Source organism: Labrus mixtus, chromosome 2 (assembly GCF_963584025.1).
Source record: "Labrus mixtus chromosome 2, fLabMix1.1, whole genome shotgun sequence".
NCBI classification, from domain to species: domain Eukaryota; kingdom Metazoa; phylum Chordata; class Actinopteri; order Labriformes; family Labridae; genus Labrus; species Labrus mixtus.
The window spans coordinates 19,516,272-19,540,605 of record NC_083613.1 but is presented as its reverse complement, the minus strand read 5'-3'; the positions used below and the strand labels follow the sequence as shown (position 1 = coordinate 19,540,605).

General features: G+C 37.6%; 1 protein-coding gene across 2 annotated transcripts; it reads left to right on the top strand.

Moving 5' to 3' along the window:
- Nucleotides 1-13,977: 13,977 nt before the first annotated feature.
- parn (poly(A)-specific ribonuclease (deadenylation nuclease)) lies at nucleotides 13,978-24,312 on the top strand. Of its 2 annotated transcripts, none has more exons than XM_061054847.1 (26): nucleotides 13,978-14,095; nucleotides 14,339-14,416; nucleotides 14,519-14,598; nucleotides 14,715-14,782; nucleotides 15,382-15,463; nucleotides 16,409-16,469; nucleotides 17,142-17,307; nucleotides 17,618-17,680; nucleotides 17,784-17,822; nucleotides 17,909-17,951; nucleotides 18,049-18,129; nucleotides 18,272-18,328; nucleotides 19,246-19,323; nucleotides 19,433-19,476; nucleotides 19,594-19,636; nucleotides 20,236-20,311; nucleotides 20,403-20,513; nucleotides 20,613-20,682; nucleotides 20,761-20,816; nucleotides 21,398-21,484; nucleotides 21,574-21,648; nucleotides 21,731-21,905; nucleotides 22,016-22,143; nucleotides 22,634-22,700; nucleotides 22,785-22,939; nucleotides 23,375-24,312. In XM_061054847.1, exons 1-26 carry the CDS (start codon nucleotides 14,077-14,079, stop codon nucleotides 23,416-23,418), a joined length of 2,046 nt encoding a protein of 681 aa, XP_060910830.1. In that variant the 5' UTR covers nucleotides 13,978-14,076; the 3' UTR covers nucleotides 23,419-24,312. The 2 variants fall into 2 exon arrangements, with proteins under 2 accessions (XP_060910830.1, XP_060910821.1); XM_061054838.1 differs by having other exon boundaries at nucleotides 23,372-24,312.
- The last annotated feature ends 22 nt before the right edge of the window (nucleotides 24,313-24,334 follow it).

The following is a 24,334-nucleotide window of genomic DNA, read 5'->3' as shown; positions in this document are numbered from 1 at the left end:
ATAGTAGGACTCTGTGGTCAGCGACATCAGAGTTCCACATTCAGAGCTGATCACTTAAAGTAATCATTTAGTATTATTGACAGAAGGAACAAAACTGTGAGCAGAAATCTAGGGTGGATTGTTAAACAGAATCCATTTCGATTTGGCAAGACCAGTAGGTGACTCTGTTACCGTCAGGAATAAATATGGTGAGGTATGGCGGCGCAAGAGGTATAGTCAGTGGAACACCAAAGACATAAGGATTCATTCGCTTGAAGGTAATCTATTATGTAGGTATTAAGATATTTCAGTCTATATCCACCAGTTTATCAACAGTTTCAATCCAAAAGCTAACTGTGTTATTGCCTGACTGATGAAGTGGCTGACATCAAAGTGACTGGCTCCTTAACTAACAAACTTTCTGACTGATGAACTGGCTTACATCAGAATTAATGTATTGTGTGGGCAGGTATTTGCCTGTCCTTGTGTGTGCATTCATATACCGCCCTCTGCAACAGCTGGTTCTTGATAAATAATGGATGGTGTTTTCCTGTTCATTGTCACCCTTGTGCCTTGCCACACAACCGCTTGAAGATAATTGAGGTACATCGCATAAACAAGCCTGTACACACAATACACTCAATCCTGAGCGTCAGTACACACAGGCGCTATTAAACAACCACTCAAACACCTTCTGACTTCATTAAAGGTATATTCCCTCTATTTGTCCCACACAAGCACAAACCCACCCACTTTGAGTCGCAGATTGCTATCCTCCTCCACAATGTGACAGTATAATGGACTAAGAGATGAAATTTTAATGGAAACAATATTCTGACATGAATTCAATGAAAACAATCTTTTCAGTTAAATGCATATGACAGTTTCTAATTAGCTTACCCAAATAAATTCAAAATTTAAATGAAAGATGTAAATGATTCAATCTAATAACCGAAGGACACTTTAGACATGAACCGTAAATGCTTTTACTCAGCTATGACTCACTGAGTTTTCTTGGCATTTTGCGTCACATATAGCAATCCAGCTGCTCAATCATGCATGAGGTATTACTGTGCATGAATCAAATCTCATATATAGCCATGGAAGGGACAGATCAAAGTTAAATTTGCAATAAAAAGGGAAGACGGTCACAGCCGATGTAAATAGTCAGTTACTGTGAGTTTCCACTGGCCAGTTTGAGAGCCCAGATGGTCAGATTTGTCCAAGCTTACATTGTGTATTTGGAGCCAGACTTTTTTTTTTTAAAGGAGGATGTTTACTGGCTTAAAGTTAAGAACACACCTGCAGCCAGTTACATTTAATTAAGTTCATTTTTATTTGTGACATTATAATAGATAAAACAACCATGTTGAAATGTATGTCTGGGTATTCCATTGAAAATGATAAAGAAAGATTGATAGACAGAGAGAGAAGAAAAATGACTAGAAATGGGATGTAACTTTGAGCAATAAGTGAGTAAAATATATCTTCAACCTGGCCCCAGCAGAGACAAAATCATCTGGTTGGAATCCTTCATCACTCTCTTATAGCCATGGTTTAAATACACATAATGAAAGGAACAGCACAGTCAGTTGTATACAGGCAGAATTAAGCACTCTTTGCTGAGTCAACCGGTTCTGTTTGGTGCTATTTCCATACCTGCTAGTTAAAGTGCTAGTAACAGGGCTAACCTTTGAGGAAACACAGAGAGTTATCATAGCCAATCACGTGTATTAAACCCAGCCATAACCCCACAAATAGTTTGTAGCAATAAAGAAGAAGCGGTACAACTGCGTCTCTTGATTAAATTGTAATTGTATTGTCCCAATTTTGTCAAAGGTAGGCATCTGTTTGTTTTGTTGTGTGTTTTTTATCATGTTACCTGGACTTGATTTAGTTTTCACTGTCAGATTTAGTGATTCAAATATAGTGAGCTCTCATTTCTAATATGTAGTATAGTATTTTAATTAATGCCCCTTTGAAGAACACTTGGTGTTTGTGTATTTTTCAACTCAAAAATAGCCCTTATTGGGGCACTGGTGGCGCAATGGCCCCATCTGTGGCTTCCATCCCGCATGTCATTCCCCACTCTCTCTCCCTGATTTCCGACTCTATCCACTGTCCTATCTCTCCATAAAAGGCACAAAAAGCCCAAAAATAAATAGCCCTTATTTACAAGCTTTTGTGTGAGTGATATATTATAGCTATATTCTCACAATGAAAAAAAGTGGAAAATGTTGGTATTACGGCAGTTTTAACAAACATTGACATGGTGATGAAAATACGGTTTAATGAACTTGAGAAGACTTGTGTGAAAAGTAGAATTTTTTGCCCCTTGCCTTCTCGCCGCAAATGATTCAGGATGTCTCGAACTTTGTGTTTGGAAGACAGATTGAGCATTACATTAGGGCTATCCAGTCAGAATAAGTGAGAAGTCTGGATCCAGCTTGGCACCAGAGTTAGACAAAGGGTGCATCACTGACATCATTTTCACAAACACATTATTTAAACCACGCACCCTTGTTGAAAATTTCTTAACTGATTTATTAAAAAAACAACACTGCTACCTCAGAATATTTTTTAGCAGGCTAATGATTGCAATCAAACACCAACGCAGCTTTTTTTGAAGTTGATCAAATGTGTGTGCATCATATTTTACCCTGCTTTACTCCTGTTTACCAACCTTGACAACATAATACGCATGACTTTTCTTCTGTTACTTTGAGCTGTGTCAAGGCATGAAATGTTAAAGTGCTGCATTTTATTGAAACTTTTGAAACCCTGCAAGGTACAAACAACATATCATGTTAAAGTCACATCTTACCCAACTAGACCACCACAAACATCCCAAATGTGCTCTAGTGTTGTTGTTCATCATGCATCAGAGTGTGTACGAGAAAGGGTGTGTGTGAGTGTGTAAGATACAGAGGGACTGAAAGGAGGAAGTAAGCAGGGGTGCATGCTTTTCTTATTCAGCTGAATGATGAAAGAGAGTGTAACAATATGGAGCTGTTTCAAAGGTGTAGATGCTCTTTGTACCCTGTCTATCTATCTATCTCCATCCATCCATCCATCCTGCAGATAGAGATTGTTTTCTACAACTTTATTAATCCCTGTGGGAAATTCAGTATTACACTCTTATTGAGAGACATTATTTCTCACATACATAGGCCCGAAATACACACATGCACAAACAGGACCTTTGGACATGCATTTATGGAGAGATGTCAGAGTGGGGCTGCTACACAGAGAGCGCACCAGAGCTGTTGGGGTTTGTTGCCTTGCTCAAGGGCATCTTGGAAGTACTCCGGAAGTGCCCTGGCACCACTCCAGCTACCAGAACAACTTACATATTGAGGTCTGCACTGGGACTTCAACCGGGGACCCTCCGGTTCCCAACCCAGGTCCCTACAGAATAAGCTACTGCCGCCCCTACAGTACAGTATTGGGCATTAAAATTGTTGTAACAGGCAGTTTTTTTTTTCAGGAGAATGTATCGTAGCTGCATCCGGTCTTTAAGAGTCAGAGTCCTGGGACATTTGAAGACAATGTCATAAATTAAACATGGCAGTGAGTTCAGTCACAGGCTGAGATTATCATCATCCAATGCTTAGCTAAATACAAAATGTTTCCCAGAAACTTATTTGGCCTCTAAAAGTAGTATTGAGACACTTAATTGTGTCATTACATTGTAGTCTCATTGTTCTGTTTGGTAGTGTTGTGATTTTGAGTTTTGTTGGCCTACATGTACAACCAGTTATAAAGTTTAACACATCAGGCCCTGACACACCAAGGAGATCGTCAGCTGTAGGTCCTAGTTGTCATGTAGGCCTATATCTGTTGTGAAAGGGTAAACACCTATTTAACATAATGGGGAATATATGCTTCCTTAGAAACAATACTGGATGATTTGAGTAATGTAACATTAAAGGATGAGCTGTTCTGATCTCTACCTTATTCATGTGGAGTAAATATTAGATTGTGCATCTATTGACATCTGTTAGGTGTAAGTGGAAGAGTCAATTTCAAAATAAAAAACAATATACAGACTCAATCGTATTTTCCATCATTTTATCAACATAAAACGAAAAACAAGGCAACCTCAGAAAGGTAAAAAAGGGTAGATAATAACCACAACACTTACATTTCTCTGGCTTTTTAGACTCTCTGTATCTCCACAACATTAGATAATTTGGTGTACTACTGCATACTATTCATAATTTTACTGCATACATGATTGCATAATGCATTGAAATTTACAAGGGAATTTCAACAGTATGATCCTGTTATGTTTAAATACAGGACATTACTGTATTATAACGGTTTATAACAATATTTTACTGTATTATTGCTTGAAGGAAACAAAACAGTAATTTACCGTAGTTTTTGCAATACATTTCGGGAAAAAGAAGTTGAGACCACATGGTTGAAAGGACAGCGGAGTTGGCTTTGTCAGATTGTCATCCACCTCCATCCTGACAATTAAGAGGTGAGTGCCTTACTGCTTTGCTAGTTAGAAAAGGCAAAAATCATCACTTACTAAATTTGAAGTCATTTGTAAGATTAACATTAGCTAGATTTGGAAATTACACAGAAACACTGCAGGCAGACACACACACAGTGAGTGAATTCTTTGTCAGCTAACATTAGCTTGAAATACAGATCTTAACAGTTGCTAAATGGGACAAAAAACAAAACATTTTCTTGTAATGTGGTTAACTAAGTGGGCTATAATGAACTTGACTTGCTTGCCTGGTGGTACTAGAATGGTAAGGTTAGCTAACATAAACTTTCTCTTTGTTTCAGCTTCAACTGACACTGACTATTGATTTAATATTGAATTAGAAATGATGATTAGTTGGGCCTACTAGGCAATATGGCCATAGTATAAATAGTATAATATACAGTATTTGAAAATGTATAAAAGGAAACGTTAGTGAGACTGTCAGAATGGTCCTGAAGCATGTTTTCTAACACATAAAGCTGCTGCTATACATCCTGAATTCATGTACTTAAAGTAATTCCAGGACTTATTTTTATTCATGCTAGTTTTACTTCATACTTTTACTTTACTTCTTTGTATATGGAGAATATTCAGAAAGGATTGTCCATATGATAATGTTCACTGTTCAGCTGGAGCTGCTTTTGTTCTAATGTTGTTTTTTCCCTTTACAGAATCCTTGTGGCAGTTTCAGTCTGGAAGGAGAAATCAGAGGGAGGTGCAGGTCCAGGGACCCAGTTTCCCTCAGAGGACAGGTTGTTTATTCAGTTATGAAACTATAACATTCACTTCTCTGTTTAAAATGTATCCACCAAAACTCTTTTATGCACTTTTTATACATTGGAAATGGCCTTTGCTAAATGTCTTAATGTAAATATTTGTGCTAGATTTTTTGCCTATTTAACCTTCATGTTCTTAAAGTGTATTTTCTTTGTTTTTGTCACAGTTTCAATAAAAACAGATGTGGTTTGAGAAGACGCTTTGAAGTTTTATTATTTGTCTTAACATTTTAAGTTGCAATTTTAAAGGCACTGTTTATTTATTATTTTAAAACATAACCTGTCATGCAAGGAATCATTTATCAAATCACTAGGTTTAGAAAATAAATATATTGTGTCCATTTTGGTAGAAGGAAATTAATCTATAGCTAGATGTAGTATTTACAATTCACAGTATAAATCTGCAAATATACCTCTTGTGAAGAATTGTAAATAAACAGTATTAAACAGTTAATTCTTTCAACAGTATTTTCCTGTTAAGGTTTAAAATCACAGCTTTTTGCTGTATTTACAAAAACGGTAGAAAACTGTAAATTTCAGCAACAGCAATATACCGTTAATTTTACAGTAACTTCCTGGCAACCCTACTGCCAGTTGTTTACTGTTTTTTAACAGGGGGAGTGGTAGGTCAACTTTTGCTGTTGCCTTATGGTGATCCTTAATTATCTCTTCCAAGCATCATTCTGTCATCCATCCATTGCTTCTCCTTTTCTTTGTCAAAAGGACAAAATTACAGCAATTTATCTGTCTGTTCGTTTTCATTGTTTTAGATCACCCTTGTTTTTGGTGTTATAAAAACAAAGTTTTATCTTCCTGCTCACTTACATAACTTTTCTTCAGACATCCAACAAAGATCTAAGGGCCAGTGCAAACACATTTTGGGTTGTGGCAAATTTGGTTCAATATAGCCTGTGTACCTCAGTTAGCAAAGATAAGATGTTTAGTTTTAAATAACACATTTTGTTCACAGACTGGCTACCTATATGGTTTGTGGTTTTGACAAAACTAGAATCTAGTTAAGCTCCAGCCAAAATAAGCTGTAATTATCTGCGTTTTTTTAACCGAGATTTAGCGCATCAGTGTGTTCTTGTTAAAGGCATTTAAGTTCAACGTTATGCTTCAAATTCAGGTTGATTGGTGCCAATTTTTTAAAGAATATAACCATTCATATATTGAAAATCAATGAAATGTTGAATAATGAAGGTAACCGTATTCCCAGAAGTGTATTGAGATTGTCCTAAGTATTATAATCACTGTCTGGATCTCTTGGTCTCAGTTTTGAAGTCTGTGTTATCCCTGTGTGCCTGTGAGCTGTTGAATTAGACTTATTTGGATTCTGATACAGTTCATACGTGTTTGGTTTGAGAACTCGGTTGCATCTACAGCAAACAACGGGGAGAACCAAAAAGTCCAGAGTAAATATGATGAGGAATTTTCAGAATTTGTTGCACTTTTCTCATCATTTTTAAAATGTAGGATTCCCAAATAAACGACCAATAAACAAAATACATTTCCGAGCACTTGTAACTGGTGGGTACAAATTAAGGTCTCACCTCAGAGTGAGACTTCCTCCATATCGTCTCCACAGCTGAGATTCACAGCAGCTCGTCCTTTCATAAACCCCTCATCCTCCCACAAGTTCTGTTCAAACAAAGAAGCAGACCAGAGAGAGGCAGCCAGCAAAGCTCCTCTCACTAAATTGCCATCAATTTCATCGTCTTTGTTCTAACTTATCTGTTACACTTCCACAACTGTGAGAAACTTTTGTCCCTTTCACAGCCCTGTGTCTGTTCCTTGTCCCTCCTACCCATGCAATTACAGAGCGATAAACCACCATTTTTTTATTTCTCAATTTAGCCTGAAAGCAAATCAGTTTCTATTCACATAAGGACCGGTAAAACAAATCTGTGTGTGTGTGCGTGTGTGTGTGATGAAATGGAATAGGACGTGTCAACAGCAGGTTTTTGCTTGTGTACTGCCACCTCATCTCACGCATGATTAGGAGAGCAATAACACAACTGTCTGAGCGGGTTACAAAAAAATGCTTCTCTTTCTCTGTGTGTATGGATGTGTGTTTGTGAGTGTGTGTGTGTGTGTGTGTGTGTGTGTGTGTGTGTGTGTGTAGGGGGGGTGCACTTTCATACATTTAACAGTCTAGAGAAATGTTTATTGAGCCACTTACACACTTCTTTTTCCCACCTGTGCTATTTCAGTCTAAAGTTTCCCTTTTTCCTGTTTTTCTAATATCTGCTGCTTTGATAGTCTTGACCTGTTGACTTTCAACCAACCTTTCTGATTCTTTCACCAGCTTTTTTCCTACTATTATCGCTGGTGGCCTCTCCTCTTCTCCTTCGTTATGCACTCTCAAGATGTTGATTACCACAAGAGCTGAGAATGAAGAACAAATGCCTTATTATGTCAACGCACCTTCTAAGCCATTGTAAACTCTACTTTTTATTTTTTTTTTACTTGTAGTTGTATGAAATAAATATATGTTGTTTTGCGATGAAACAGTCTATAGAAATGTCCTTCGGGGGGCTTCTAATATACTACGAGTGTATTTCAGAGCTTTTTCACTAGAGTAAAGAAGTTGCATCAGTACTTCTACCTTGAAAAAAAGTCTTATTAAACTCAAATGTCTGTACATCTACATCTAAAGAAAGCATACTTTTGCCACCTCTGCTGGTTGGTTCGGAAGAAAAATAACACAAACACACACACGCTATTAGTCTCCTCTCTGTCTCATTTAACTGCAGCTCGTCCACCTTTACTGCCTCTTTACTGCCTCTTCACCACCTCTCATCCCACTCATCTCATCTCAGTCTGACAATATTGCATTCTCATTCACTTCCTGGCTCAGCCCAGTCCCTGACTCCCCCATTGTGCTCCTTTTTCACTGTAAAAGCTGTGATGTATTGGGATGAAAAAGGGGGGAAAAAATGAAGGAGAGGAGAGCTTTTATGATGAGCTCAAGTATCCACATGCAGGTAACTGTGTGAGTGTGTGTGTGTGTGTGTGTGTGTGTGTGTGTGTGTGTGTGTGTGTGTGTGTGTGTGTGTGTGTGTGTGTGTGAGTGTGTGTGTGTGTGTGTGTGTGCGTGTGTGTGAGTGTGTGTGCGTGGAGTGGAGGTATAGACTGAAATTGATCTCAAATTGTGGAGTATAGTGCTCCCTTGTGGTGGCTGTCTTGTGTTTAAATGATGGTTTATTATTTCCAGAGAACCCTTTATCATAAGTTTTGGATAAGTTTAACTTCTCTGCCTACAAGTCAAAAAGCCGTATTGGCCAACTCAATCAGTACATTTTTGCATTTATTGTTTTTTCCTCTTAGTGAAGACAGTCTTTCTCTGGTGTAACATTTTCATTATCATGCTGTCAAAATCTGACCTGCCCTCTTTTAAATGGGCCCTCTTCACCCTTAGCTTGAGTTAAAGTCACATCCTCGGGTTTTGAAAAATGAAGCCAATGCGGAAGAGTAAAACAATTTTTTTGTATACTCATTCCTTTAAACGTATGAGTCACTGTAAATCAATAGAAAGTTGTTCTGAGTGTCCTTATCCTCTAATGCATTATTCTCCTTGATGTCTCTCCAGGCTGACAAAGTCCCAATCCACAGAGCATAGGGGGTCAATAAAGGGTTTGATGATGTGTATACAAATGATGTGAATCAGACTGCTTCCTTTACAGTCCCCAGATTGTTACCTCTGGAAGACTTTTAACCAATGTTTTTGATTGTGTTCTGCGACACCATCTTTAAAACACCACGGGGTAGTACCGTATATTATGGATATAATGGTTTTCAGCCCTCTAAAGTCTTAGAGACATGCAAAATCCATAACAAGACAAATTAAACAAACTCTCCTGTGGTTTGCAAGCCTTTGGAAGAAAAAGTTTGGTTTTTGTCACCCAAAGGCCATATTTAAAATAGAGTCAACCCATCAATTATGTATCCTCATTATTGACAAAGAAAACATAGGCTACTTGTCTGTCATCATCCACAAGTTACTAAAGGGATTTTTTAATATTTAGTTGTTAATTATTGTTCTAATTTGATACAATCCTGTGTTTAAGCCCTGTCAGACAGGACCTCACCTAAAAACTGAACTGGATTTATTTTTTTTGGGACTGCTGGATTCTTTGAGCAATGATTTCGCAAAAGACAGAAAGAAAAAAACATTTTATAACTGAACTATATTTATTTTAGTATCATACTCTAGATGTTGTTAAAATCTGTCACTAGTGTTCCTTACATACAAGAAAGAATGCAAGTAGTTACCATTACTTTCACATATCAAAAAAAGTGATGCTGATAGCAGTGACAATAAAAGGTCCATCACCCTGAAAACGATACCTTTGCGACCTTAGTGAAGGTATGCTCTTCGACCCCCTCGAAAACGAGGTGGTTCAAGTCAAGCGGCTATCCATCAATAAACAGAATTTCTCAGCAAATCAGTCCTGCAAAGACAAGATGAAGGCGTTCATGTTCCCAACCCGCTGCTTCAGTCTGGCTGCATCAATCACCTAAAGGACAACCACAGAATTTCGTTTCATTTTAAATCAATGGGTGAAGTCCAAGCTAAGCAAAGTGTTCAATTTCATCAGGGAATAGTTTCTCAACAACTTGATCCTGCTTTGTTTTTTGAGGGGTTAAAATTAAAACTGTAAATACTAAAGATTGAAAAATCACAATAAGAAAAAACAAAAAAATGTAATCAACAAACAACATGACATTAGATTTCAGCATGTTAACATAACACATTATGAATGTTCTATTTATGTAGAGATCCTTTTGATTAAAAAAAATGAAAAGAAGTTAATAGAGACACTAGTTATAGTATTGATTCATGTTCATGACAAAAGTAAAAGGCAATATGGTTTCATAAATATGCTGTATGTTAGTGCTGTAAATCGTGTGAGTGTGATGGACACAGCCACACAGTAAAAGGTTGTAGGCCGCACAACTCACCACAAAACTCCTTATTTGCAGCCATTTAAAAGAATAACACAGGTTATGTGTTTGGTTTAGCATTTGTTTATTAGAACTTTTGATTTAAGTACACAAAGGGGATTTATTTTGTCATTGTTTGTTTACTAACCACCTACTTTCCTGGGAGCTCTTGAGCTCTCCTAGGCTCCTCAAGATCGTCGGTTGACAGCTTGCCAGAACAACCCCCACCCCACACACACACACACCCTCCCCACCGGATCGTGGGTTGGCGGCCTGCCAGAACAACCCCCCCCACACACACACACACACACACCCCCTCCCCTCCCCACCGGATTGCTGATGGACGGTCTACCTCCCCCAGACCTGTTCTGGTCTTTCTTATGACTGCTTTGCTGGTTCTTTTTCTTTGATAATTTACTATCTATCAATAATTCACCTTGAAGAAATACTTGAATATTCATATATGTGGTAGTATTTTAACTAGAGATGAATGTTGTTTAGCAGAAATGGTGATATTAACTAAAACACTATCGTCAAATTGAAACTGTTGAATTGATTCCTGGTAGTGTGTTGAAACCTTGCATTTTACCACCGTCGGTTGCTGATGTTGGTGTGTATGTTTCTTTTCTTAAAACAGTAAAGAGCAATGTTGAACGAGATCATAACTTTAGTGTTATCTGAGTACAGGAAGAAATATTCTGCCTTCTTCCTGTTATATATAGTCTAGTCTGAACAGACATGTCACTTGCTTCTGGTTAGAGCAGGAAAGGGCTAGCATGAGCACAGTGTCAGACTGAATATTAAAGAGAAATATAATGTAAATTCAGTTTGATCATCACACGTCACACATGGTACATATTAAAATGTGTGGAAACTTATTTGACATTAGGCTGCAAACCTGGGACCAGTTCATACAGCAGCATTGTCTGCACTGGTTGGATATGGGGCTGCAGGCGGGATATAATGATGCTGTCATGTGAAGTTTGTGTGTGTGCACTGAACCTGACTGACACTTGTTACAAGTGAAGGACTGCATATACAATGCACACAGCTCAATTTTGCCCCAAGGCCACAGTGGGTTAATCCAGCTGTGAGTTAAAAGTTGGCAACAGTGAATCACACCAAATTTACCCAAACAACTACTACCACTACTTTTACAACCCTGACCTTTATTCTGGAAATGCCAAAGTATGTGCTGTCTCAGCCTCAAAATTTGGATGAAGCCATATGACAGCACATTAGTTCACATCCAGCCAGGGACCTTTGTGTTGTGATGCATGCCATTCATCATCTCCTAATCCTCTGTCAATTTTAATTAAAGAATATGTTCACATTTTGTGGAAGTCTGTCTTAAAACATTACTGATATGCCCATATGTACAATTAAATCAGATTTGGTTGCTGCAATCTTCCAGGAGTCTGGCTAGCTGAATTTCAGTTTAACAGAATTTACAGTACATACAAATAAACTTAAAAATGTATTTTTGATTGGAAATTCAAATGATCAACAAGTCGTAAAGTCAGATAAAAGTTTGGTACACTTGCTGAGATGACAAACTTTTTTTCATATTTCACAGAAACATGGCAAATAAAAGTAAACTTTGGGTTGATCATTCAAAACAACCTGTGAATTAATGTATTTCATACATTTTTGGTCATGGTAATTTATAGTATGTTAAATTTAGTAACCCATCATTCAAGTGCATGTAAAGTGATCTAAATACATTTCAAGCATCCAGGGAGTTTCAAATGTATGACTTAGAGCTCACCAAAGTCTGAAGAACAACTTTACAGCTCTGGAAAACAATTGGACCACATTGGATGAACACATGTATGCAGCATAAGTAGCCTTACTACACAGTGTTTGTTCTGTAAAAGAAAATGATACTCATCATGTCTACTGAAACAAATTTAAGTTATTTATTTCAGAGCTGCACCCATGGGAATTAGCACAACATTCTGAACCCTGTACTGTACATTGGTATTCTCCATGGGTTTTTGGCACATACTGGGCACATTTCCATTGGCCTCTCTCAGCTAAGGACAGAAAGAAAGGAAAGAAAAGAAAATAGAGTATAAGAAATGGCTAAAATACCATTTGAAGTGCTTATTTGTAGGGCCTATAGATAGATAGAAGATGGATGGATGGATAGATAGATAGATAGATAGATAGATAGATAGATAGATAGATAGATAGATAGATAGATAGATAGATAGATAGATAGATAGATATGCCTAGATAGATAGATGGATGGATAGATGGATAGATGGATGGATGGATAGATATAGATAGATAGATAGATAGATAGATAGATAGATAGATAGATAGATAGATAGATAGATAGATAGATGGATGGATGGATAGATATAGATAGATAGATAGATAGATAGATAGATAGATAGATAGATGGATGGATGGATAGATATGCCTAGATAGATAGATAGATAGATAGATAGATAGATAGATAGATAGATAGATAGATAGATATATAGATAGATAGATAGATAGATGGATGGATGGATGGATAGATAGATAGATAGATAGATAGATAGATAGATAGATAGATAGATAGATAGATAGATAGATAGATAGATAGATAGATAGATAGATAGATAGATAGATAAATGATAGATGGATGGATGGATGGATGGATAGATATGCCTAGATAGATAGATGGATGGATAGATGGATAGATAGATAGATAGATAGATAGATAGATAGATAGATAGATGGATGGATGGATAGATAGATAGATAGATAGATAGATAGATAGATAGATAGATAGATAGATAGATAGATAGATAGATAGATAGATAGATAGATAGATAGATGGATGGATGGATATGCCTAGATAGATAGATATGCCTAGATAGATAGATGGATGGATAGATGGATAGATGGATGGATGGATAGATATAGATAGATAGATAGATAGATAGATAGATAGATAGATAGATAGATAGATGGATGGATGGATAGATATAGATAGATAGATAGATAGATAGATAGATAGATAGATAGATAGATAGATAGATGGATGGATGGATAGATATGCCTAGATAGATAGATAGATAGATAGATAGATATATAGATAGATAGATAGATAGATAGATAGATAGATAGATAGATAGATAGATAGATGGATGGATGGATAGATAGATAGATAGATAGATAGATAGATAGATAGATAGATAGATAGATAGATAGATAAATGATAGATGGATGGATGGATGGATGGATAGATATGCCTAGATAGATAGATGGATGGATAGATGGATAGATAGATAGATAGATAGATAGATAGATAGATAGATAGATAGATGGATGGATGGATAGATAGATAGATAGATAGATAGATAGATAGATAGATAGATAGATAGATAGATAGATAGATAGATAGATAGATGGATGGATGGATATGCCTAGATAGATAGATAGATAGATAGATAGATAGATAGATAGATAGATAGATAGATAGATAGATAGATATTTTAGTAGTGGAGCAAGAGGCCAGTGTACAGCCACATTATCTTAAAGCTAATTTCGAACCAAATATTATGGACTTGGAAACACAAATGAAAAATTAGATATTTCAAAACAACATTTAACTGTGTCATTGTGAAGCAAAACGCCTCGTTAGAAAAATAATGATCATACAACAGATTTAATTTTCAATTCTTAAATGGTTTCTCTCTCAATAACATCATCTCAAAAAATGTATTTATTGGCTTTTTACTGACACACAGCAACATTTTCTGTGAGGCGCGTGCGGCCGCGGCCCCGGAAGTGTTTGTTCACGGTTAAAAGCCAGTTGACGTCGCGGGCTAACGTTAGCTGTCAGCCGGGTGCAGTCGGACTCATTGTGCAGGGATGGAGGTGACACGCAAGAGTAAGTTACCAGCCGGGTTTTGCTCACTGAATTCACAGCTCGCTGAAGACATAATGATAATTCACAACAGCGCGCTCAGTTGTGTGTGAATGTAAAATGGGCTTCTTCATTTCTCGTGTGTTTGTGCAGCTTTGCTAGCTTAGCTATCTGTGTAGCTAGTTGCACAGCTGCGGGTTTCTGCTAACACGCTTTCATCGGGCTAACATGCTGATGTTCATACACTTTGCCTTTTTTTCCCCCCAGATTACAAAGACAGTTTAAAGACGGTGTACAGCGCGATAGAGGAGGCTGACTTTCTTGCCATCGATGGAGAGTTTTCAGGTAAGCAGCTGTGTGGGAGTTTTAATAAGAGAGAATGAGATTTAACATCTGAAGACTCTGCATGTAAATTATGACATTTGTTGTGTTTTTTTTTTTTTTAAGGGATAAGCGATGGTCCTAATGTCAGTGCACTAACAAACGGACTGGACACACCGGAGGAGAGATACACGAAGCTTAAAAAGGTTTGCAATGATGGAAAAATAACTGCACAGCGTAAATGCATCCTGTAGATACAATTTACACATCTCAAGTTTTTTTTTTTTATAATATCTCATTTAAAATCTTGTTTGTCCACTAGCACTCCATGGACTTCCTGCTGTTTCAGTTTGGATTATGTACATTCAAGTACGACCAGGCAAAGTCGAAGTGAGTGAACAATATTATAAATCTGAATTGATATTTTGGGACAAACACATGTACATGTCACTCCTATGACTGTCTCCTGCTGTTATTAAAATGCCTGCTTTTTTTTGTTGGAACAATTAAGAGTAATGTTTCAGATGAAATAGGAGAAAAGCTTACAGTACTTGTTTCCAGTCCTCTTGGAATTAATTATTGTACTTGGCACCCAGACAAAATAAGCGTACAAATCACAGGTACTCGTGTACAAATTTCTGATTTGAGCATGGTTGGATTCTCAAGCGGCCCCTCATTACCAGAACTTCAAGCTGTGGTTTAGGAAGGGTAATTTTGTCTAAATGTATTATGAGTTAAAACGAATTATATCTGAATAAACACAATAAGGACCTGGTAGTATTATATCACATAATTTCCAGTTGAAAAATGTCCAAAATAGCAGCAATTTACTTCTTCACTTTCCCACCTTTTACGAGGACATTAGCCAACCAGATGCTACTAGTCAAAGACATCCAGCTTTTGTTTAACTTGTAATAAACTCCTAGCTACTATAATGGCCTCACTAATTGATCGTCATTGCTTTGTTTCCTCTTGCCTTGTCTCTGCAGGTATATCACAAAGTCTTTTAACTTTTATGTATTCCCGAAACCCTTCAACAGGACGTCCCCTGACATAAAGTTCATCTGCCAAGTAAGTCTGTGTTGCTCCTTTGGGCTATTGATAGTGAGATAAATTACTTTTAATATGTTGTTCCTTATGCCTGGTCAGCAGCAGAGACGTGGGGTGCATCCGAATTGCCAAGTACCTACTCAATCTGTCAGTAGGCAGTATACAGTACCTATTATCCGTGCTGTATACTGTTTAGTACCTATTATTCAGTAGGCACGCACAGTAGACAGATATTTGTTTCTTCTTCTGATTCATTCAGTATGGAAGTGGTGTCATTTGCATTTCCCGAACCGGCCGCATCCACCCGTTTTTTTTTGTTTGTTTGTATATGCGCATTACTCCTCTTGTATAAAGCTAAACAAAAAAAACAGTCGGGTAAAAAAAAAACAAGATCACAATGTAAATCAAGTAAAAAACAGATTAAATAAACATACAGTACATAAAGGAAAGTACAAATGAAAGACAGTAAAATAAAGAACCATTTAAATAGTGAAATCATTATTTAAATAGAGGGGGAAAGGTTTTATAATAATGAAGATATTTGTTATATTTTCTCTTGTTAATTAAAAGTAGTGATTTCAGTCGGGACTTTAACTCTAGATCAAAAATTGATTCAATAAAACCATGCTCATTTGTTTTGATTTGGAGGCGCACATGAAGTGATGTTTTATGTTTAACTTCGCACACCATTGTGGGTGATAAAATAAAATTCATTTCCTGAAAGGACGCATCTGATCCATACTGCATGAAACACGGAAGTTAGTATCCATACTGAAATGTTCAGTATACTGAGGTGGACCCAAAAAAATGCATACTGAATGACCACAAAAGTTCAGTATACTGAAACTCCCGACTGAATAGTACGCACTGCCTACTGAACTGTGGCTATTCGGAAAGGGCCATGATGTGTTGTTTGGCATTTAGTTTGAAAGTTGTGAAATGTCAGATCATCTTTTGTCATTTCAGAGTTCCAGTATTGACTTTCTGGCCAGTCAGGGGTTTGACTTCAACAAGGTGTTCTGTAATGGTGAGTACACTGACATGACCTTTAGTTTAATAATGTGAAGTGATTGGTATCAACCCTCAATATTAGTGAAGCAGCTAAATTGTGTTTATGGTGTTTATGTCCAACATTTCATTAAAGGAAGTTGGTAGTTTGTGCTCGGTCAATTTCTTTGATAAGAAACCGCCTGATGTAAATCAAAGTCTTGTTAATTTCATACTGTAACCAGTACATCGTGATATAGTTGCGTATAAAGTTCTTAAATATGTTTTTTGCTGAAACGACAACAAAAAAGTCACACAATTTCAATCTACTTATTTTTGTGTGTAATAAATTAAATGGCAATCAACAATCTGCTTATTCAGCTTTTCTTTGCAGAAAGTAATTGATTTTTGACATAGGCAGTCTAGTTTTTTTGAATTTAGATGTTTGTTGCCTCTAAAGGTCGAGGGTTATGTTGTCAGTTACTACACATAGAGTCAAATGACGCCCTTGAAGGCCTCACTAATCATGAGCTGGAATTGCTCTGTTTTACTTGTTTGTTGGATTCTTTTCAGATGATATTGAATGTTTAAGAATAGAAAGAGAACCTTTTTTCCATCATTCAGAGAAGTCATCAGTCTGACGTGTTGTTTCAGTAATCCTTAAATTCCAGGTCACCATTAAATTGTCAGATTTAATCTTATTTTTTTAAAGGAATCCCATACCTTAATCAAGAAGAGGAAGCCCAGCTGAGGGAGCAGACAGAGGAGAGGAGAAATCAACATGCTAATGGTATAGGGACGCCATCCTTCATCTCTCCATCCTCCAAAGGTCCTGCACACGTTCCAGAGGAACATAAAGACTTCATCAACAAAGTCATGTAAGGGTTATTGTTGTTCTCTCTGTTTGACAATACATGCACCAAAGGCAGACATGAAGCTCATGTTTCAGGCCATGATGGCACAAAGAGCTGTGGTTAATCAGAGGGTTGTGTACGGCTTAATTCTTTTACACTGATATAAGCCAGCCACTTAGTTTTATTTTGTAACATTATGAGCATGGCTAAAAAATATCCCATCTTTGCCCCAAAAGTAAGATTCACACATCTCCTTTTGCTGTATCTCAACTTCAGCTTTTTCATAAGTATGTTAATGTCTCTGTTTTGATCATTTCTGCTGTTTTCCCCACAGACAGAAGGTGGAGGCCCTCTTCACCAACTCTGAAAAGACTGTGGATTTGGAACCATGCACAGGGTAAGCTAGCCCCTTCTCTAGAAATCACCAGCCCTTCACTGGTTTTGTATTTATAATGTGCGGTTTTGTACCATATTTTAATGTATCTATATTTTCTTGACAGGTTTCAGAGAAAGCTGATCTACCAGACCCTGAACTGGAAGTGAGTTTCACTAAATTCTTTGTTGTACTACTATAGTTGTTGTTGTTGTATTTGATTTGCAAAGAATAAGAAAAAATATTTTCCAGGTTTCCCAAGGGGCTTCATGTGGAAACAGTGGAGACAGAAAAGGTAAAAACATGGTTTTCCCTTTACAGATTTTGCCCTTTGGTTTTGATTCTGTGTTGTGAGTTTGTACAATATTGATGTGATTTCTGCATGAATGCAGAAGGAGCGCATTATTCAGGTCAGCAAAGTCAACGACGAGGAGAGGAAGAGGAGGGAGCAGCAGAGACTGGAGAGGGAGCAGGTGAGATTAATTTCAAGATGGCAGTTAAATTGTAATGTATTGGTCAAAATCAAAGACTTAGGTTCCTTAATTTAAAAGAACCTGAGGCAGCACTAGTTTTTATCGTATGTATTTTCCATTGCATTTTTTGTATACCCCATAGGAGGAGCTAAATGATGCCGTTGGCTTCTCCAGAGTCATCCACGCCATCTCCAAATCTGTGAGTAAGCACTGACTTGTTTCAGTTCACTTTAAATCAACCTATAGTTAAAACATTGTTCATCTTTAATAAGCAGTTAGAATACATTACGCATGTGCAGAGTTTATGCTAGACCTTTTTTCAACTACTGGACTTTAGATCTGAATAGCCTTATTTGCCTCAACATGAATTTAACTGCAATAAAATGCACACAAAATACACAAACGCTTAAAAGAAAAAAGTTGTTTCCCACAGAATTGATGCTGTACCTGTGCTGTGGTGAGGGGGTCAGTTTAAATAATATTTTGAGAAACACTTTTCATGTGAGGTTATACCTAAAGTAGGTTAGGTTGGTTAACTGCTTTGTTCAAAAATTACTTTAATCTGATCACCTTTCCCGTTCACTTCTTCATACACACCCCTCCGTCTTTTCTCTTAATACAACTTTTTTTGATCAGCTTTATATTATATATTTTGTTGCTTGTTTGACAACAGCCTATTCATCAACAGCACGTTTTATAAAGATGTCCAATTGACCCTGCTCCATCCATTATTCCATTATCAAAACGGGTGATCAGCGTGGAGGTATTTTTATTGCTCAGCGTAATGCAATGACCCAAAACTAAATGTGCAGAGAAACATGGACGTTACTATAGAAACGAAAGCATAAGAAGGTTCATCTTTAAGACCTTGCAGCTCAATCTAAGGACTTACATACGTACATCTCTCCCTCTGATCTGCAGAGCAGGTGTCAAACATGACACACTTAAGCGAGAGGGGTGGAGCGCAAAGGGAGACTGTTCATTAGTGTGTCGATTGTGATTGGTGATAGCCGCTATTGTAAACCCAGCCCATGTGCCATTGCACCATTTGAAGAATAGAGTTTCAGCCTTTGAAAAAATCTGACTTAAACCCCAACCTCTACTCTCAATAAACAGGGTAAACTTGTGGTTGGCCATAACATGCTGTTGGATGTGATGCACACCATCCACCAGTTCTACTGCCCTCTGCCTGAGGTAAAACTTAAAAGTGGATCTTTATAAATACAGAGCCTTTTTGGCTGCATAAAATAGTGTTTTAGGCTAAGTAATGTTTTAATGAATAATTGATGCCTCTCTTCTTCAGGATCTTCAAGACTTTAAAGAGGTCACGATGTGTGTGTTTCCAAGGTAAAAATCGAATCCCTTTTTTGATACATTTGTATACTTGTTATAGAAGAAGATTCTTTTTCAGCCTTTGGATGAGTTGTATTGTTCAGCTTGTGAATTCTGACTGTCTGCTTGCAGACTTCTGGACACAAAGTTGATGGCCTCTACTCAGCCTTTTAAGGTAAGATCTCATCAGTGCAAAAGAATACCCGAGGTACCAAGGTGCTGATGGAGATCAGGGCTGCTTGAATAAAGCAAAAATCATTATCACGATTATTTTGATTGATCTTGAGATCAAGACTTTTAAAAACTCATGGGTTTTTACAACATCTGGATCACATTAATTTATTAAACTATAACATTCTGAACACTTTGGAAAAATATATAAACATAATAAATGAAAAAAAAGAAGTGAACTCTGTTTTTTAGGACAAAAGAGCACAACAGGGCATGCAACACTGTAAATCATCGTGTTTTCATGGTCGTGGGCAGCCAAAATTGATATTGAATCTCGATTAATTGGCCATCTCTTATAGAGATGTATCTCCTAAGTTTGACAAATCCAGCTACTAAAAATCATTGGACTTTAAAACATATAATTATTCTGCTGTTTTAAGGTGAAAACGTTTTACACATTTACAAAATCTTCGTTTAATATGCGAAGTCAAGACTCTACCACACCAAAGAACTACATGTTGAAGTAATTTTCTTGAGCTCCCGTCATATTTGATTGAACAGGTGGGTGATGTTGATAAGTTGTATTTGACTTTTGTGTTTCAGGAGCTAATTAACAACACATCCCTGGCAGAGTTGGAGAAGCAGCTCAAGGAGAGCCCCTTCAAGTCTCCACATGTTGGTGAGTAAATACAATGTGAACTCGTAGAGGTTCATGCAAAAGTTGTGCAAACTCCCGCCAACTTGATTTCTTTTTGTTTCATTCCTGTCAGAAACGGCAGAGGATTTCAAGAGTTATGACACAGCCCAGGAACAGCTCCACGAAGCCGGCTACGATGCCTACATCACTGGCCTCTGTTTCATATCTATGGCAAACTACCTGGGTAACACAAGAACATCCCACTGATCCTGCCAGCAAATAAAAAAACAAGTGTCATTACCGTAAATGTTGTTTAACTGTTGGCTCAATGTTGTGTTTTCAGGCTCTTTCTTGACTCCACCAAAAGCTTACATCTCAGCACGCTCCAAACTAATTGAGCCTTTCTTTAACAAGTACGAGCCGCACTCAAAATGATAAAATGTTTTTCATTTACTGCTTAAAACGTATAACACCTGTCTTTTTTTCTTTAGGCTTTTCCTGATGAGGATTATAGATATTCCCTACCTCAACATCACAGGACCAGATTGTGAGTAAAATGATGTTGCAAAGCTTCAAAGGGAGCACTCACACTAGGCTCAGTTGCCCCATACCATTCCGAACCATGATTGTCACCGCTCCCCAGTCCCTCGCTCGCCTGCACTCACATTGCTGAATGCCCAACCTGGCCTGAGCACGCTTACCTCCTCTACATCTGTCATCACATCGTAATACTGGATATTTGCACATTTTCCTAAAGACCTCTGAGTTCTTGTGGGTTTTATCCAGCTGACTCTGAATGTCGTCCTGTCTGCATCTGAGCAACAAGAATCCTTTGATGCTAATGTTTAAAATTATAGTTGAGGTTTACAGTTACATCAATTAGGCTATACGTTATGTCCACGTTGTGTACCTGTGTAGTGCTCGTGTGTGAGCAACCGTACTGTACAGAAGCCCACCTCTCACAAGCGCATGGGCCAAGGAAGTGTACGACCCACACAAGTCAAACAAACAGGACTTTAGGGGTCAAATGTGCGGCTTGCCTAGTGTGAGTTGTGCACTGAGACTCAGTGTTCATACTGAAAACGACTTTCAGCAATCTCTAATCTTTTTACTTTTCTGTTCTTGCAGTGCAACCTAAAAGAGACCATGTCCTTTATGTCACCTTCCCAAAAGAATGGAAGACAAGTGACCTCTACCAGCTCTTCAGTGCCTTTGGTAAGACATGATTCTGCCTGATAATTCTGCTTCCACACAGATATCACCTGCTGTTTTTCAATCACTTTGTACTTTTGCTATCCACACAGGAAACATCCAGGTGTCATGGATCGATGACACGTCAGCATTTGTGTCTCTAAGTCAGACAGACCAGGTACAGATAGGTGAGTGACACACTCCTTGTGATTACAATCACCATATTGGACTTGTTGATGCGGTTTGTTATATATTCCTTTCTTCACACAGCTATGAACACCAGCCGCTATGCAGAGAGTTACAGGATCCAGACGTATGCAGAGTACATCCAGGGCAGACAGCAGAACAAGGAGAAGCTCGATCAGACACCCAAAACATGGGGAGATGACAGCTGGGCCAAATCTCACTACACCCCATCCTCTACCTCTGGTTTTGGATATACAAGGTACACTGCAGATTTAAGCTGCAATTTTAACTTGATGCATTTCAGTATAGAACTCAGCTTGAGAGTTTCCATTCATTTGTTTTAAGTATGGCTCATGTTTTCTGCTCTAGAGGTTTGAGGAAACGCAGCATCAGTCCTGTTCAGGGAGAGCAGGGGACTGGAGATGGGCTAATTACAGACGGCTGGAGTCACTACTCATACCCGGATAACACGAGCAGCAAGAAGATGAAAACTGATGGTGTGTGAACGCATACGTGCTTAAGTACTTTCCTACTGCTGTGTGGTAACAAGTTTCAGGTTTACTGAAGGTTCTCAGCAGAGGTTGCCCTGAGGGAGAGGGCAGATGACATTTTGAATACTTGTCACAACACATGAGATCAAATAAGTGAAGGGTGGCTGAGTAATTAGTTAACTTAAGATTTTATATATTATTTATAGCTATCGGCTGCAATATGAACAAATCAAATGGATTCCTGATGGAAATATTTGTCCTCATACACAAAAAGTAATTGTGTATATATATTTCATTTTTTTTTTCATTTTGATTTTTCAAATGTCTTCATTAATTATAAGTTCTTAGTCCAACCTTTTCTTGTTTTTCTGAGAGATGTCTTTATTTTAACCCTGTTTATGTGACAGTTTCCCTCCTAATGTAGTAAAAATGTAAATTAGTAAAAAAAAAAAAAAAAAAAAAGGGGGTATAATACACTTGTCACTATGTTTTACAGCCAAAAGCGAACAGGCAAATGCTGAAGCTGTTGAGAGTAAAACCTCAGAGGGATGGCTCAAGACGGCGTGAGTAAATTGGATGTGATCCTTTATGTTGTCACCTTTATCCAGTTTGCTGTTAAGTCTTCTAACGGTTGCTGTGCCCTGCAGAGATTCATCACATCCGGCAGGGTTAAGTCCGGTTCTTGATGAGGAGGAGGATCCTGAGAGCACAGGTGATGCTGATGGGATGGTCACCTGGCAACAAACTTCATTAACTGCCCAAGGGAGGAAAGGTCAAAAGAACAAGAAAAAGCAGACTGAAGGTGTGTTTTTTTTTTTGTTTTTTTTTTTACTTTTGAATCTGCTTGACACGGTTCAAATTGTTAAGACTGTATTTATATCATAAAGTGTGATATTCTTAAATACAAATTTATTTATATCGTTGTAACATGGACAATCCACTTTATCCATTCAAATGCAGTACATGTGTTTGTGCTGTGTTGGATTGCTGTGGACATACAGGCAGAAGACAACATTCAAAGTCATAGTTATTTTTTTTTTGAAGTGCTGTCCTTTCCTGCCATCACTTCTTATAAATGATCATGACATCTATGGTTTGACAAGCTTAGATATGTAGTTACTGTATCCAAACCTGCAAAACAAATATAGATGAGACAAGCAAAGGGTTCAAAAGATTAAATGTACCAACTGAAAATATTACAGTATGATAACTTTCATTTTTGTCTCCTCTTCAGCAGCGGAATCTACATCGTCACTATTTGAAGTCCCAGAAGTCTGGTAGTGAGAGGTGGGGAGGTCGATGTTCAACAGTGAGCGGCTGTCATGAGTCTCTTCTTAAGCACTTTGTGCGCTCTCCTGTAAAGTTGTACTTCAGAGGGAGTGGTGCATATCCTGAATTAATTTGTTCACTCAGCAGCTGTGGACACCTAAGCTTCCAGCCAAGCTGTTTGGACTGTTGAGAGAGAACACAAGCCATAATGACAGCTGCCATACTTTCATTTTGTTACAGAGGAGCAGGAAACTCTTCTGGGTAACACAAAGACACACACACACACTTGCATACACTTACACTCACAACTTCAATCTTAAAATCTGAAACTCAGCAAATGTTCATTTCTTCACTTTTTTCAGACTGGAATCTGACGCCACAGCAGTGCTATCACTTTGAAGTTAATTTTGACAACACTGTCACCTCGATCAGTCTTAAATATGTTGCGTGTGAGTTTGTGCATGTACGGGAGATGTTATTTTTCCTCGAGGCTTTATTTCCCTGTAAATTATTTTCTTGAAAGGTGACACAAAACCACCAACCAATAGGTCCTGTTGATTACAATATCTGGGTAATTTAGTCTTTTAATGCAGTCGGATATTTTTAAAAAGTACATTCGGTCACCTTCCCCAGTTTTAGCCAACGTGTATAAGCTTCTCAATGACAATTTGATGTTTATTATTGGTGGCATTTTGATCCTTCAGGAGAGGTGCTTGTTTATTGTACAGAATTGGTTTCTTTACCTTTTTTGTGTTGAATGTTTTGTAACCGTGTCAACAAGTATGTCCTAATGCAAAATATGTAAAAACGTTAAAATGACGAATGCATTTTTGTATAAGAAAACACTTAAAATTCTTAGATATTTCCTTGGAAAGGGAGAAAAAAATAAAAGAATGTTTCTTAGTACTTCTGGCTGTTTGTCTTTAAT

What these genes read in the sequence shown, in the direction of transcription:
- parn (XM_061054838.1), top strand. An exon ending in ACGATGTGTGTGTTTCCAAG is followed by an intron (nt 19,477 to 19,593) that starts GTAAAAATCGAA and finishes GTCTGCTTGCAG; the next exon opens with ACTTCTGGACACAAAGTTGA. An exon ending in CAAGAAGATGAAAACTGATG is followed by an intron (nt 22,144 to 22,633) that starts GTGTGTGAACGC and finishes TATGTTTTACAG; the next exon opens with CCAAAAGCGAACAGGCAAAT.